Source organism: Catharus ustulatus, chromosome 4 (genome assembly GCF_009819885.2).
Source record: "Catharus ustulatus isolate bCatUst1 chromosome 4, bCatUst1.pri.v2, whole genome shotgun sequence".
Taxonomy (NCBI): domain Eukaryota; kingdom Metazoa; phylum Chordata; class Aves; order Passeriformes; family Turdidae; genus Catharus; species Catharus ustulatus.
The window spans coordinates 9,614,121-9,631,401 of NC_046224.1; the positions used below are offsets into that span (position 1 = coordinate 9,614,121).

At 35.5% G+C, this 17,281-nt stretch overlaps 1 protein-coding gene across 1 annotated transcript in view; it reads left to right on the forward strand.

Annotated features, from left to right (window-relative positions):
• Positions 1–17,281, forward strand: part of SEMA3E (semaphorin 3E) — a 131,194-nt gene that overhangs the window by 58,308 nt on the left and 55,605 nt on the right. The window contains exon 2 of the mRNA XM_033058742.1: positions 10,280–10,440. Within this exon, the coding sequence (XP_032914633.1) occupies positions 10,280–10,440 (161 nt within the window). The remainder of the gene's footprint in view (positions 1–10,279; positions 10,441–17,281) is intronic.

Consider the following 17,281-nt stretch of genomic DNA (forward strand, 5'->3'; position numbering starts at 1 on the left):
TAAACCAAGTCTAAAGATGAAGGTGAATTTCTAAATTACAGTGAAGACAGGACTAATGAAGGAACATCCATAAGTGTATGGTGTTTTGACATTTAGTGAAAAATTATTTAGGACAGAGTCATACTGAGACAACTTTCCATTTTGAAGTGAGAGAGATTTACAGTAGATTTTTTTTATGATTACCATTGATCAATTGAGGATATAGAGATTTTACTTGTAATTAATAATAGAACAGAGACTGTTTCTCTGCTCTAATGTAGAATTCTCTTCAATGTAAGATGGGCTTTTATTATTATTTGGTATTTTTCTAAAAGCATCTGAAAGGCTTAGGAGCACAAAAGACATCTGAAATTCAGTACAGTCTATTGTACTATTCTTAGATAATCAAATATGACATGAGACAAGATAATGTTTATATCAAAGTACAAGAAACTTCTAAACAAGAACTATAATTTTTCTGTCTTGCAAAATCTGTCAGAAACAAATTAATAATGTGGGGGAAAAAGGAAAGGGAGGATGCGTGGACTTACCCATGAAGGTTTGAGGATAATATGCAATGATCCATAATACAATTCATAATAGTTACATGACCATTAATAGCTACCTAATATTGGTTTTATTCTTCAGTTACACTATTTAAGATCAACTGTGTTGAGTTCTACCATCTCAAAGTCAAATGGCAGAAGAATGTTTTGACTGTTAATATTTGCAAAGCATTACTGATTCTGAAAGGTTTCAAACATGTCCTAAGTTATTCAAATAAAGTTTTTTTTTCTCTCTCTTCCAAGGCATTTACTTAAACAGCATTTTACAGATAATTAGGCACACTGAGGGAGAAACAGAAGAGACAACAAAGATAGCTATTTCTACATCTAGCATATCACGGCAGTGATTAAAATTGCAAATATTGATAAAATATAACCTTGGTTTCTTTATAGAATGCATTTTGGAGTGGAATTCATCTACAGTTCATTATGTATCCAAAACTCAGATTACATTCTTAAAATTTGGATTATAGAGATTACTACTTTCAGATTGTATTTGACTGGATGCTCTTATAAAGGAATTTTAAGATGCCATTTGGGAATACCTCTTTCTTTTGTTCTGATAAAAAGAACAGCTGGATAAATACCTTAAACTAGACACCTGACTGAACAAAACAAAAGCTGAATATGAAATATCCCACCATGTAATATAAGAGCTTGAATTCTTTCATAAAACTCTGTGTCATAATAATAATAATAATAATAATAATAATAATAATAAACCTAAAAGTTAAAAAAAAAATAAAAATTGAAGCAAAAAAAATACTTTTGATGCATTCAGTTTTCATTAATATTTAACAGTATTTGAGTTGTATCAGGAAAAGTAGAGTCAGATCATGGATGAATTAGTGCCAGTTCACTCACATGAGGTAGGCCTTCCAAAGACACTGATACAGCAGCTGAATACATCTCCTTTCTGTGAATTAAATAATTCCAGAGAAGATATTCTGGTCAGTTAAAAGAACAAACTTTGGACTAGCAAAGTGCTTATTTCTAGATAAGTCTATTGATTGCTGTTTATAGAGTTTCTATGCTCAGGGAAAATTGAGTTTATTTCAGTGCATGAAGAGTAGCAAGTCTTTCTAAACTCTCCTACAGAATATTGTCTCAAACTCTGTATGTGCTGTGAGTAATTTATTTCACAGGAAAAAAATACCTTGAAAATTTCCTTTCATCTTTTTAGCTATTTCCATTTCAATTTTCCTTCTGCCTTTTGCTTTTCTTACAATGCCTCCTTTCTCCTCAATTCTGTTTTTTTTCCTGTTGATGACTCCAGATAGCCTTACATACACTGTCAATCACATGCCATCCTGCCCAAGAGCATATGCTGCTGAAAATCACATGAGATAGCTCCTTTTAATCCATCTTTTACAGGGGAAATTCAATTTAACAGTCATTTCAAATAGCATAAACCCCTGACTCTTGGCATCTTCATTTTAAATGAAAGCACCAGATTCTCTTTCTGTCAAAACACAGGATCTCTCCATAGGAAGAATTCTACTCTTCCCATACTGGTGTGGTAATAAGTATGTAGAAACTGGTACACCTTAATATATCAGGTCCTCCAGAGACTGGACTGTCTGTGTTTCATCAGCAGAGGTCTGTGATTATTTGAACCATATGTACCTTCTAAAACTCAAGTTTTAGAAATCGATTATTTCACTTGTTAACACTATTAAGATATTAAATATAATGCAAAACATCTTCTGGGAGTATACTTTTAAAAGGACATTTTTTTCTGTGCTTCTTTCCTTAGAGGTACATTGGATGAAGTGCATAAAGTTCACAAAGACTATTTCATGGATGCTTGCGTCTTCCGTAGACTGGAATAATTGCACAGAAAAAATTCCGATTTTTATTTCTGCTGGAATGTTTTGACAGAAAAACACATTTCTGAAGCTTTCTATCATCCAGTCTACCTTCAGATAGAAATTTATAATATTGATGAAGATATTAATCATCGAGAACATTATGTATTATCACATCCTAAAATGCTTTACTAAAAATAAAGGATCATTAGGATTTGAAGTCACTAGAAAATTACAGGCAGCAATATTATGCAGGTCACTGAGACCTGGGAGTTCATAACAGCCACAGTGTTATGTCATTTTGCATAAGCATTTGATATTTTCTATCACAACCATGTTTGTGGATTGTGTTGTCAGATAGCATTTTGTGGATGCATGTACTTTTTCCAAGAAGAATCCCACTGGTAAGCTCAACAAATTTTTTGATAATAGAGTATAATGATATAATGAGTACATCAATTTACCATAGCAAATTTGTTTGCATGAGTGCCAGAATTTGCTATCTAATACTAAATTAATTAAAAACCAAAAAATTCTTCACCACCCTGCAAGGAATATCCTTCTAAATGGAAATAGATATGGAAAAATATATTAAGCTTAATTTAAAATATCTGAAATTTTTATTATTGTTGAAAACTAAATACTATAATTAAAAGCATAATGAAGGGTAGACATCATTTATATAGTTGATTAACATTGAAAAAATTGAAATTTCTTCTCATTCTGAGTTGATTCTCTTTCTGTTGTTTCTCAGGTTCAGATAAAATACAGAAGGAAAAGTATTTTGTATATACCGTTCCACGTCTATTTAATCTATATTGGTGGTGTGATTACCTAGATCAGAATTAATGAACTAAATTTGGAAAAAATGTCAGATGAGCTCAGGATTAGTCCTTCTATTACAAACCACAAATCTTTCTCCTGTAATAAAAACAAGTAAGCTCCAGAAATTGGTAGGGTCAAATGTGTTAGCGTCAGAAAACAAATATCACATCAACACACACAACTGTTTAGCAGGTTCTGTAACTGCTTTCATTTGACTTACAAAGAGGTTTTCTTCTAAAGCAATCTATAAATCATCCATCATTTCTAGGTAGGTATGAAAACCCAAAAATGCCAAATTTTTATTACAGTGAATTTAGTTTCTTTTCAAGTATTTGTAGCATTAAATTAAATATCAGATTTCTGCAAACCCAGGCTTTTGGTGTGTGATTACCCTTAAATGATGTACACCATAGAAATTTCCAGCAAGAACTAAAAATTATATAAATACTGTGTAAGCATACATGTTTTTACTGTTATGTAATATACTAACAGTATAAACCCTGGTCTTTTTGTAATGGTTATATTTCTGTTGTTTAGTGACTAAAACCTAACTAGCTACAATGCTAATAACTGAATATGCTATTTTGCCATCAGGGAAGAAAAACTAGGTATTTGCTAGATATGACCAAATATACATATATTACAGTATATATATATGTGACATATAATAGCTTGAAATGGAAATATCAAGGATTAGGACTTGAGCTTTCATGATTAGATCTGTAAGGACTTTCAAGCTACATAGACTATTTTCCATCATTATCTGAGTAGAATCAGAAGAAATAAAAATATGTCCTAAGATTTATTATATGTTCCAATTTTAGGTTTTTCCAATATTCTTAGGGGAAGAAAAAGCCAGAAGAGTGCTTTGTCTTGCATACAGATTGAAACTATTCTTGTCTCTCTAAACTGTACCTTTTAATTTCAGAAACTTCTGCCTCTGTAATTTGGACAGACTGACAGGGAAAGATTTTGTTTGAAGTTTTGACTATAATTTAAGCTTCATCACTAAATCCAGAACATTTAGAGGAAGAGAACCAAATGAGCAAAATTATTCATGGGCTTTGCTGCACCAGCTCCCTTCATGAAACCAATTACATTCTCCAAATAAAGCTCCACAGCCAAACTCACCTGCTGTTAAGAGCAGAGGTTGAATCATATGAAAGTAGTTATAGACTAATGGGATTTTGCTTGTTGTTAGTAGAATTTGCTTTCTGTCTCCTACCCTGCCAAGTTTCTGAGGCATCTGCCTGGCAGCCATACAGATAAAACCTCAACTCAAGCAGCAAAAAGCTCATACTTCAGTCTCCCTCACAGACTTTTAAACATATCTCCTACTGATTCATCTTCTCCCAATAAAAGACTGAAGTATCTTAAGAACAGTGTTTTAAATTGTAGTGGTATCTTTCAGCATTACAGCTACCCTGGATTTTTTAGTTAGTTTACTATTTGCAATTAATTCTGCTATTACAGTTCTTACCTCAGACTTTGCTACCAGATCTCATGCAGGAGAATTTGCTTTGGCCACCTCTGGCCAGTTAACACTGTCCCCTTTTCTACTTCCCAACCAGTTCAGTTCCTTGCTGTTTGAGTTAATGTAACTTTCCATTACCTGACAATCACTATCATGAGTCTATAATTATTTTTACAGGGTTGTATTTGATTGAGGACTGTAAACACAGAAAAGTAAAAATTTTTAATCTCATATTCAGAGAACCGGGGTTGTTAGGTGACTTTTGCTCTCTAGTTTTTTTTTTCCCCTGGGAAGAAATCTTCTGCCTCCTGCTACTAATTTTATATAGAATATCGCCAGTTAGAGGTCTTAACCTTGTCAAAAGGATTCAACCACTTGTAAGTTTATATTTTTGTCCTTGTGATGGATGAGTCTTTAGAGTACCCTCAAATAAACATTTCTCTTAAAGGACCAGTGTTTTAAAACAGAAGATACATATATTGCCTGATGTTACAATTGACCTATAGTTCGTAAACTGTATCACAGATATTTCTGGCTCTCCTCTATGTTTCTTTTTATTTTTCCTCCTGTTTTATTTTTGTCTTTTTCTTGTCATATGTAAGCAGATTTTTGTTATCACTTGTCAACATTATAGCAAAAAGCTAAATTAATTAAAATTACATAATGTCCACGAAGTTCTTGTAAAACTTGTCCCACTGCAGTAACTATATTCCAGGGCTATGCAAAAAAATTTGAAGCCTAAGATGTCATTCAGATGCTCACATTACCTAGACTTTACATCAGTGGCCTTTTACATTATTGATGGGGACAGAAGGTAACCCCAGTCATTAACTCTCCCTGTAAAGCAGCACTAAACATCCACCTTACGTGGGCTCATTTGTCAGTGCCCTGCATCTGGAAAACATCTTTGCCAGAAGAATGATCTGCAGCATGAAGTAGTGTGGGAGGTGAGAGTATATTTCTGAAGAATTTAAAAGGGGAGCCAAAGATTTTTATGAGGGCAAAAAAGGGCAAAGGCAATAGAATTGTGCAGTTGTGGTGATGTAATGCTATGAGGAACAGAGCAGAGCAGCAACAGCTTTGTCACTTCTTGAGAAAAAGAAAAAAGATTAAAAATTTGCAGTGATATTTGTCTATATTCAAGGTCCAAAGTTATATATTACTCAAAGTATGCTTAAATTCTGAGAATGTGTTATAAATGAAATGTCACTATACTCTCGCTGCAGAGCAGCATTGAGATTTTTGCATTTAATTTTCTAAGCACATTTAAGTTATCAATCATTTATATTTAAAAAAACATTGAAATAAAAATAGAGTGTTTTTTTTCTTCTAATGGAAGAAGTGACTGTTCTAAAATAATCTCAGAAGTTAGAATTATATACTGTTCATTAAAATATCAAAGAAATTGCCTATTAGGAATATAATTAACATTGTTAGACCAATGTTTAATAGAATCCATTTTGTCAAATAGGATACAGTATGAATATGTTCACCAAAGCAGATCTGCTATAAGAGATAGTCTGTTAAGTAAGATCAGTCTGAATATTTGCCAGCAAGCTCTGTCAGACAGATAGCAAACTGTCAAGTTTGTTCCCAGCTTTTAAAATAGAAAGAAATGAGATTTGTTCTCTTATGAAATGTAATTCAGCAGTCCAGACTTGCTTTAAAGCTTTCACAGGTAAAGTGAAGTGCCATATAGGAGTATGTAAATATTGAAGCAGTCTTTCCTTTGTTGAGTAAAAGCTGTTTGTACTGCAGTGGTGTGGGCATAGTTATGGTCTTGAGTCTTTAGATTAAAATGGCAAAGCACAATAGCACAAAAGATAAGATTTTCTGAAATTTATGGATCACTACTCCAGAAGATTTGTTTTTAGCAAAAGATAAAAGAGTAGCAAAGATCTTTTCTCATTTTTTTTCCTGTATGCTGAATACTAGCAATATATTCATCCTGAATAATTCATCAATTTATCCTCTGTGTGTCTGGCTTTTTGTGTCTTTATGCAAGAAAGGTTTACAGAAAATGTTTTGTTTTGTTTTGTTTTGTTTTGTTTTGTTTTTTGTTTTGTTTTGTTTTGTTTTCTGGTCACAGAAATCTAGAGAAACTCAGTAAAAGGAAGGGTTTTGCTCAAGTGAAACCCTTAGTCACTCCCACGTGAGGGAGAAGCCAAGGGTTTCTAGCTCATGTGCTGAAACTGTATAGTTTATTAAATATTAAATATTTAAATATTTTGTTGTACAACTTCAACACCAAATGGAGAAAGCATCCATCCTTCCCTACCAATCTATTAGCTAATCACTTATGATTAGACCTCTTTACAGAAGGAGAAAAATCTGAGTTTCAATCCATTTAGAAAAGGATATTGACCTCAGGTCTGTTATTCCTCAGGTGACCGATTCAGCCATTAGAATATTTAAAAAATGTTAGGTAGCACTATGTTTTCTCAGGCCAAGTTGTTGAAGAAAATTTCACTTGCACCTGATCTTGTAAGTGTGCTAGATGTACCCAGCATAATTGTGGACATTAAATCCTAGCATTAGGTAGAGGAAAAACCTCTTCTTGGGTTATGTTTAAGTTTAGATGTTGTCTAGAAATTGATTTTTTAATTAAAGGGTGTCAGCATGACCAGGAGCACAACTCTTGCCACCTCAAGGAATCTGCATTTATTAGGTGACCTTGGTGAGCATAAGCTTCTTTAAGATAACTGAAGGTAGATTCTGGAGAAATTTACTTAAAGCTTTGAATCCCAGTGCCTGACCCCCAATTGTGTTGTGATTTCAGTAACCAAGTGCAACTCAGCACTGCAAAGTGCAGTGATCTGTGTGTCCAGCTCTGGGGACACAGACAAGGTGAGTGTGGACCTGTTTGGAGCAAGTCCAGAGGAGGTCACAAAGATCATCAGAGGGCTGGAGCAGCTCTAGTATAAAGACAGGCTGAGCGAGCTGGGACTGTTCAACCTGGAGAAAACTTTAGGCAGTCCTTGTAGCAGCTTTCAGTATCTAAAGGGGCTGCAAGAGAGCTGCAGAGAACCTTTCACAAGGGCATGTGGTGATAGAACAAGGGGTGATGACAATAAAAATAGAGCACAGGTTGAGATTAGATGTTAGAAATCTTGTACTGTGAGGGTGTTGAAGCACTGTGTGTCCAGAGAAGATGTGGGTGCCCCATCCATGGAAGTGTTCAAAGCCAGGTTGGAACAGGGCTTAGAGAAACCTGGTCTTGGAGAAACTATGGCAAGAGGGTTGGAACCAGATGATCTTTATGGTCATTTGAGATTCAGTAAAAAAATCACTCTCCAAACCCGACTGCTTCTGGTTTTCCAGCCCTTTCAGGTGATGGGCTCACTTCTATTCTTGTCTCTACCCCCACAGCAACCCCCTGTCTGTGTAGTTTGCAGGATAGAGTCTTAGAAACATCTGTTTTTACAAGTTCAGTCTTGAAAGATATTTAGTATTCTCAGCTTCTGTTTAAGACAATAAGATTCGCAGGTGTGCTTCGCAGGACTGAGTCTTACATGAGCAGTTACCAGTTTATGTAGAGAATTGTTCATCATTATGAGAACACATGAGTCATATCTCTGATCTGTGTAAAGAAATATTGTCTCATTTATGAACAATTTGCCTTCAGGACAATGTGAAAATAAATCAGGGGACACTACAACAGTAACCTTTTGTTACTTGTATATAACTAGAATTTAAAATGCAATTCTTTTCAGTCCAAGACTTATTAAAAATTAAAATATATTGGATGATTTATATTCTTACAAATAAAAAGTGGCTTTATTTAGGACCAAAATGTATTTCCAGCTCTGCTTTTATTTCATTTCTAATCTGTTCAGAAACAAGAGATGTTCTTCCAAAACAGCAATCTGCTCATTTGCTTGGCGAGAGCAAGCTTTGAAAGTGTCATTTCCACATTGCTGTGCAGCTGTGTGCTGAGTGTATCACTGTCAAAAAATGTGTATCTATCCACTGGTTAGTATGCAATGCTTAGACAAAAAAGTTTCTTATTCTCTTCATCATGATGTTCCTCTCTGTGACTTAGTTTTCCATTTGTTAAGTGCAGCCAGTCACACACTGGTACAACTATTTAATACATTCTGCTTGAAGATCACTCGAGAAAGACATCATATGTGAGGCTGAATTTTTCCTAAAACTCCTTTGATGTAAATTTTATCACCTAAGGGAACAGATTTCAGAAACTAGTTACTTTTAGCCTCTGTTGACCTGAACTCAGTCTACCTAGTAAATGGAGCAAAACATATTTATCCTATTACTAAATCACTTACACAATATCACTTACACAATCACACACACAATATACTTAATAATTTAAAATTATTAGAAATTTTGTCAATTTGTTGGATTAAATTAACACCCTTTAGTAACATCAAATTTCTTGCTTACAGAACATCAGCTGTGGTTTCTATGTTGCTGTCAAGGTGCAACATGGACAAATGAACATAACTGCTGGTGTGGCCTGTGAGCAGGAGCCTCCAAACTGGATGGGGTCCTATTTGTCTTCTCTAGCTCAGGGACAATCCCACTCCTTCCAACATCAGCTTCAGGAGCACATCCAAGCAATTGAAAAAAATATCCTTATGGAAATCTGTGAGGATAGACATATTTAATTACTTTTACCAAGAATGATTTTATGGAAATCTGTGAGGATAGGCATATTTAATTACTTTTACCAAGAATGATTTCTTCCATTTGCCACAGTAGAGGCATAAGAGCATAATTGCTTTCCCCCAGTCCAAGCTCTGTCCTTTCGGAGGGAGTCTGAGGGTACTCTCTCAAATGATTATTTTTGAGGCTTCTCAACAGCAAAATAATTTTCAGCCTCTCTGACCTGCTGCAAGCCAGGTTGTGCTCTGCACCACGGAGCAGAAAGAGCCACATGTTTTGCCTCTTTCTTGTTTCCTGAGGCCTGAATCCAAGTTTCTGCAACATTACCCAGAATGAATTTCCTTTTCTCAGTGGAATTGGCTTTAGCCTGGATCATGTACAGCTAAACCTCAGATTCCCATTCCAGGTCAGAGCATTTCTTGATAAAATCAGTGTTGGAAAATTATTCATACACATTTCACAGATCTCATACTGTTTTCACTGAGTTTAGAACCAGTACATTCAGCGAACTCAGTGAAGACAGTGCTAGGCTTAAAACCCACAACACCATCTTCCTAAAAATACAAACCCAGGTAAAAATATTGTGTACACTGAAAACCTGGAGTCTGACATACCTGAAAGACAAGGAGACAATTTCCAGTAATATTTTTTTTTTCAATTTCCATTAATTCATTCATTTTCCCCCCTATTTGCTGTTATTGTTCTAAGTACTTTTTCCTTTTCAGAAAATGTCCATGAGAAAACTAATTTTCATCCCTCTCCATCTCATATTTTAGGCATAAAGATTATGGTGTAAAGACACAGAGACAAATCTCCTGGAGAACTGGCTTAGTTCAAAAATTGTTCCCAGGCGTTTTGTGTCTCTTTCTTACTCAAAGATTATATGATTAGCATTTTAATGACCCACAACTTCTCGCCCAGTTCCCTAGGAGGATATGAAAACCAAGCCATGAAAGCTAAGCTGTTTGGTATTTATCACAAACACTCTGATTGTGTTTCAGAGCTCTGGGATTTAAACAGGACGTCAGTCTTTCGTAGCCCATTTGGATATCTTGGACTTCACGTAATGCTGCTGGATGAGTACCAAGAGCGACTGTTCGTGGGAGGAAGAGACCTCTTGTATTCCCTCAGTTTGGATCGAATCAGCGACAACTACCGAGAGGTGGAGTAAAAAGCCAGACATATATATTTGTATACATTTATATATATTAGTCACTTCAGGTTGCAACACGTAGCACAGGATATTAGAACTTGCATGACTGAGGTAATGGAGTTTTTGCAGGTGTTCTGTGCACAAACTCTAAAGCCATATTTATATTTAAGAAAAATACACTAATTAACATTTCCCCCCCTTCTTCACCCATTAGGCTCACTCTGGATGAAGAGACTTGGGGTCATGTAACTATTTGTCACTGAATTTCAGCATGGTTACAGATGTTTAGAGCGCCTCACATCTGTAGACATCTGCTTTCTGTATTATTGAGGAATAAAACCTCCCTGGTATTTTTGGGGAGTTTCAGAAGAGAAAATATTAAGGGGAAAAAATTAGCATGTAAAAGATAAGAAATTTTCAACAGCAGCCCTTGAAGCTATTTTTTTTAAACTTTCTTTTGAAACTGGATTTTGTATTGGTTTGAGCCACAGGTGCTATTATGTAATGACTGAAAGTAGCATGTGAGGGCTACCCAGTGGTCTGTGGGAGAAAGGTGGGTTAAGTCATAATCCTACCAGAGAAACCACAACTGATTGGCAAACTGACAACTGCAGGGGAGAGGCTGGAGTCTGAGCTGATGGAATTGGAAAAATACAGTAGCAAGGGAAGCTGGCTAGAGCATTGTTCCATTGTTCAACCATTTTGAATCCAGATAAATTATATCTTGAAATATTTCAGTGTGTACCTTATCTACTTCTTTAAATTTTCCCAATGTGTTTTGATGTATTTTCATTTATTTGAAAATTAATAAGTAGAATAAAAAGTGGGTAAAATGAAATAAAGTCCCTTAGGAGAAATATTTTTGTTGGTGTTTACACTGCACTGATCATTGATGTTTCAAATTATTTTCCTTCCGCCCCTTGCTAAAAGTGAATATCACTGTTCTTATGTCAACACTCTGGTCAACTTTACCATAAGTATTTTTGCTTATCTCCAAACATAATTAGCATGTTCCAATACTGTGAACAGATATAATGTAATTTATTCTTTTTATAAACATTTGGGATTGTCAGTCCTTGATATGGGATATGAATCTATTCAGGGAGGCTATTTGGGAATTTATCTATGTTTAACAAAAACAAAACAGAATTTAACTCCTCAGGGAGCAGAGTTACGTACTGAGCTTTGTTCCTCAAGAGTGAGATATAATTTGATTCATTTTCACTTTGATGCAAATTATTAATATCCTGTGACAAGATATTAGAGCTCAGGGATATGAAAACATTTAGATAGCATTTGTTTCTATAAAATAAGCTTTTTGTCCCCACTCTCTTCTTTCCCATTTCACAGTAAATCTGTGAGGAAAGATGAAGGATTCTTCTTCATTCTTCTGTCCAGCCATCATCATCCCATCTGGACACTCTAAGTTCATTGCTCTGCTTCTTATTTTTAACTTGAATATCAGCCATTTACCCCAAAACCATGTAGAGTATGGAAAATTTGATGAAAACTCTTCTTGCCTTATTTTTTAATGCAAAATATGAGAAAATTAAATAAATTATTTTAGAAACATGATTTCACTGGGATCTAGCTCCCTTGAATGCAAACGTCATGAGCTTTTTCCTTTTTCTCAGTGTTCACTCAGTGCAGATCTTGTTCAGGGATTGTTAGTGAAAGTATGATCATCTTACAGCTCTATCAGCAAAAGTGTGGAATGAAACATTTCTGTTATAGGAAACCTTAATTGCTGACATGTTTTAGAAAAAGTTCCTGGAGTTGAAAGACTGGTTGATTAATTATTACCAAAGATCTTAATTATTCCATCTTTAACTGTGTGTTAGTTAGTCTTTGACCTTTTCCTTCAGACTAAAGAGTTTAACTTAATCAATCTAAACTAGAAATTATAATCCACTGAAAGTATATCAATGCAGGAAAGTTCCTGGGGTTTATTTCACTCTCTGATAACCAGGATGACTCACTATCTGCAAAAGAAAGGTTTCATGAAGTTTTGGGCTGATTGTTATTGATCTCCATCTTCTGTGACTCAGAAAACAGCTTACGTCTTTTAATTCATAGTCATCCCTTTCTCAACAATTTGGAATATGCATATGTTTTCTAAAAAACCAAACTGAAATCCATTCCCAACAAGAGAGTTATGTCTTTTGCTGTAAAATGACCAAATAATTCAGTTCTAGCCAGCATATTAGAAGTTATCCCAAAGAAAAACAACAAATGCTGAGTGGACATAAAATGCTTTTGCATTGAGACCTGTTGACTGCCAAAGTAATGCAACATTTCCAAAAACCTTAACTTGTGATGCATATGAGGTATGCCTTCTATAAATCTGTATTTAATAGACTACATGTTTTCTTCAGGTTCAATTCTCTTCAGCTTTCAAACACACTACAACACTCTGAAGGGTAGATTAGAGCTTTTTCATATAAGCTAATGGCTGTTTATATAAATCTCTATCAAATAATTTTAAATATATTTTATCCTCACCAATTTTTATATACACTAAAAAAATACCTAAAATTTGAGGAAAAAACCTTCAGGGAAAAAATACTACTACTATCATTCTTGTGTTGGTGGGGAAATCCAAACATTTGGGTTGAACTCTCAAATCTGGCAAAAACCTTCCATGTCACCTTGGACAGGGAAAAACTCACTTCTCTATTTGTCAAATAGTTTTTTTTTTGCCTACTTTGCTCTTTGCATCTATCATTTCATACATGCAGAGTGTATTATATTTTTGCTTAGAGTATTTAACACACAATGCTATAAGTTTTTGGAACAGTTACTTAGATGTTTCTATGTGAAGAGTGCCCTAACACTAAGAAGTAGCAAGAATAAGAGAGAATATGAAATGTGAGTATCAGTGTTTACAGAGAATCAGAGCCATACAAGCACTCAAAACCTTGTGTAAAGCCAAAGCTTTGTAGGCACATTCCACTTAACCTTTGCTTTCCCTTAGAGCTCATTCCCTTTGACAGCATCTTTGGAATAAAACCTCACTCTCATTTGAGATTTGGTCCAAAGCCTTGAAGGCTTGTAGTGATCGAACAGACTGATAGAGAACTTTCTTTGGTATCTGGTGCCAAATTTGTTTTTAAAAACATTGCAGTTCATTGTAATTGGTGCCAGAGAGGATCTTTGTTAACAGCAAGCTTGAGCCAGTGCCAGTAGCTCATCACCACTGGTCAAACAGCTCATAGAGAAGGGGCTCCTTTGTTCCCACTTTTTGTCTCATGTTGGAGTGAAAATAAACTGCTCTTTCTGTTTGCACACAAATTCCTTACAGTTAGCTTCTTCAAGGGCCCTAGATCTGAATCTGAATAGAAACCTTCTGTAAATGGGCTTGTGCAGGCAGATTTCAATCGTACTGTTTCTCACCTAGTGTGAGATGGCTCCAGATTTGGTTTTATATCTCTGCAGTAATAAATTATAGAGACTTCATCATATATCCTGCCTCTAGTGAAGCTCCACTTCCACTCCAGAGCTGGCTGAACACAGGTCTGCAAGAGCAGGGCTTGCTTGTGTCTTCTTTGAATACTGTGCAGGAGTGTGCACAAATGTAAACTGAAATAAGAAGCACACAATTTAGTGAGTTTGATTATCTGTTGGAACAATCTTCCAAGAGGGAAGATGGCCATGTATTTGTTGATAAATATATACAATATCCAGTCATCAGCAGATATTTTTTAAGAATCTGTGCTTCAGCCAAGCAGAAGTTAGTTAATTAAGCACTATTTATTGACTTAAACTGGAGACAGGCTGGTTGAATTGCTTAATTGCCCTGCCACACATTAGAGTTCAGACTAGAACACACAGTAGTCTATTTTGACCTGAGGTGCTATAAAGCTCATATAATTTTTTGAATTATTTTTCACTGTAGATACTGTCCTGTTTTTTAAGGCTAGTGACTGAATGGAGAATGTTAGAATACTAATTGGATTAGCATTCCAGCTCCAATTACAGTTTCTTCCTTATCTCTACTGTCTTACAACTCCATTTTTCCCCATGATGTGTATATTTAAAAATACCGTTTCCCTACAGTAATTTAACTTTCACAGGGCTAAAGTACATCATCCAGGTCTCAAGGATGAGAATACTGTGGTACAATAGTTGAAATCATCACTAAACAAGCAGTTGAAAATTTTAATTCACAGTAATCTGCAGTGGTGAAAAATTTTGAAAAATTATGTTCAAGCCAATAGCTATGTCAAGACTGCAGCCCAGTGGAATGTATGCCAGTGTGATGTTAGTACAGCCTATATACCCAGGGAGATTTCCCAAAATACTTATTGATACCTTGCCAAATGAATGTAATCCCGGCAGAAAACCAATTAAAAATTGTCACACCTCTAAAACATAAGCATCAGGAAAGTAATACATGGCAGGATAGAGACTAGCATTGCAGTTGATTAATATCTGGATTTTCATGCAGTGCAAACACATCCTATGTTATGCTAATTTGAAATTTGGTATGATAGCAAAATCTGACATGCAGAGATTTTTTAGTCTCAATTCTAAAATACTCTTGAAGAGATTAAAATCTTAATACTTATTTATGTTAAAACTCAAGAGCATAGCAAGGTTAGGAGTTTTAAAAATAATTTCTGGATAGAAGAACTCCAGGAGACCTATATCTACTCCTAGAGTTATAATTCAGACCCATGTACTTCAGACAATTAACATGGACTTGCCTTAGAAGTCAGTAATTTGCTATGAGGAATTTGCTGGGGAATCCAAGGTCTGTACAACCTCTGAGTCTGCCCTTCTACTCCTCTCTTCTGAGATCCCAGCTGGAGTTCAGCTTAGGGGTACCCCTGTAAGAAAGATGTGAACCTGATTGATAAAGTCCAAAGGAGGGTCACAAAAATGGTCAGAGGGCTGGAACATCTCTCATATAAAGACAGACTGAGAGAATGTGGGTTCAGCCTGAAGAAGAGAAAGCTCTAGGTAAACCTTATGTTGGAGTTTCAATTTGTAAGGGGCCTTAGAGGAAAGAAACATTTTTCCAGGGCCTGTAGTGATAAGACTAGAGACAGAGGTTTTAAAATAAAAGACTGTAGATTTAACAGATTAGATACTAGGAAGAACTTCTTAACTGTGAAAGTGGTCAGACCCTGGAACAGTTTGCACAGGGTTGTGAATGCTCCATCCCTGGAACTGTGCAAAGTCAGGGTGGATGGGGCTTTGAGCAACATTGTCTAGTAAAAGATGTCCCTGACTATAGTAGCTGGCTACAATACTTGGTCTTTAAAGTCCCTTCCAGCCCAAACCACTCTGCAGCTCCATGGTTTATTCTATTTTTCTGTGCCAAGGACCAAATTTTGTAGCTCCACTGCAGCTGCTTTTTGACATTCCAGACAAAGTAGGATCATTAGGTTACCTCTTTGGCTTTTTTGTCTTAATGCTGTATATATTTTTAATTCAGTATATCTTAAGTGGAAAATGTACATACGAACTATTTTCAACAGCACTAAGTCTCCAAATACAAAAATAATCACCTACACACAGCATATTTAATATCAGGTTACAGAGTCAAGTGTTTTATTCCCTCTGTGGTTTCTTTTCTCCTAACAGCCACCTACACCTGGTGTGGGCAAAAGCTCTCGTTTTAGCTTGCTAGTTAGAACATGTCCTTGGGAAGTGAAAGCTGTAGTTTCATGCTTTTAGCCTTAAGGGATCTTAGAGATCTCATAATTTCTAGGTTTTTTGGGTTAAAGACAAGCTTAACCCAAGCTTTGTTCAATTCCTGACCAGTGACTAAAATAAATGCCGGTGGACCCTGAGTTTTGCAATTAATGAATGGTCTGACCTGGATGACTGGATGAGTGCCTTCAAGGGAGTTCAGCAGAGTCCAGGTACCTTTCCAGGCTATACAGCAGCAGTGTAGAGACAAGATGAGAGTCATTTTTGGTCACTCATAGGTGACTATAAGATCATCTGACTGAAAACAGATGTTCTCATTAACTTGGATGTAGATGATGTGAGACCTAACCAGTGCCAGGGCGCTGCTGACTCACACTCAGCTTGTCACTGACCACGACCCCAGGTCCCTTTCTGCAGCTGATCTCCTGTCTCTCATTCCCTGATCCAACCACAGAGCTGGGGTTGCACTGTCCCAGGTGCAGAATGAACGTGCCCTTGTTAAACTTGATACAGTTTGTGATTGCCCAGCCCTCTGATTTGTCCTGGTCTCTCTGCAGTGCCTCACCCTTCAAGGGAGTCAACGTCTCCTCCCATTTTAGTGTCATTGGCAAATTTACTTAGTATTCCTTTGATTTCCACATCCAAGTCATTAATGAGGATATTAAAGAGAAGTGGATTTTTTACTTTCAAGCCCTAGGCATTTAGGATTCATAATTTATCCTCACTTGTTTTGCAATTAAGTTTTCTAATAATTTATAATTTTCTTAGATTAGAATTATTTCAAGAAAACTAAGATAGTTCAACTACCAAAAAAGAAAAAAAAATTAAAAAAGCCTAGCATAAGAATTTAATTTTAAAATGTTTTCCAGGCAGAAAAAAATTGTGATTGCATTATTGACAAAAATGTCTTAATAATGACATCAGTTTTTTGATATTTACTTGGTTTCAGCCAAGCCTGATATCACTGACATGAACATGTTTTTGTTTTCACTTTTAAATGTTGTAAGAAATTAAGTATTCATTCCAGAGTGATCAGTCATTTTTTAATACTGTTTTCCTCCAAACAAATCATGCATCTGTGTGGAACCATAAATGTTATACAGTAGGTATCTGAAAAAAAAAAACTCATTTGTGTAATTTGGCTTCACTTCTAGTAACTGAAGATCTGTGAAGAGCTGATCCAACTCCCATA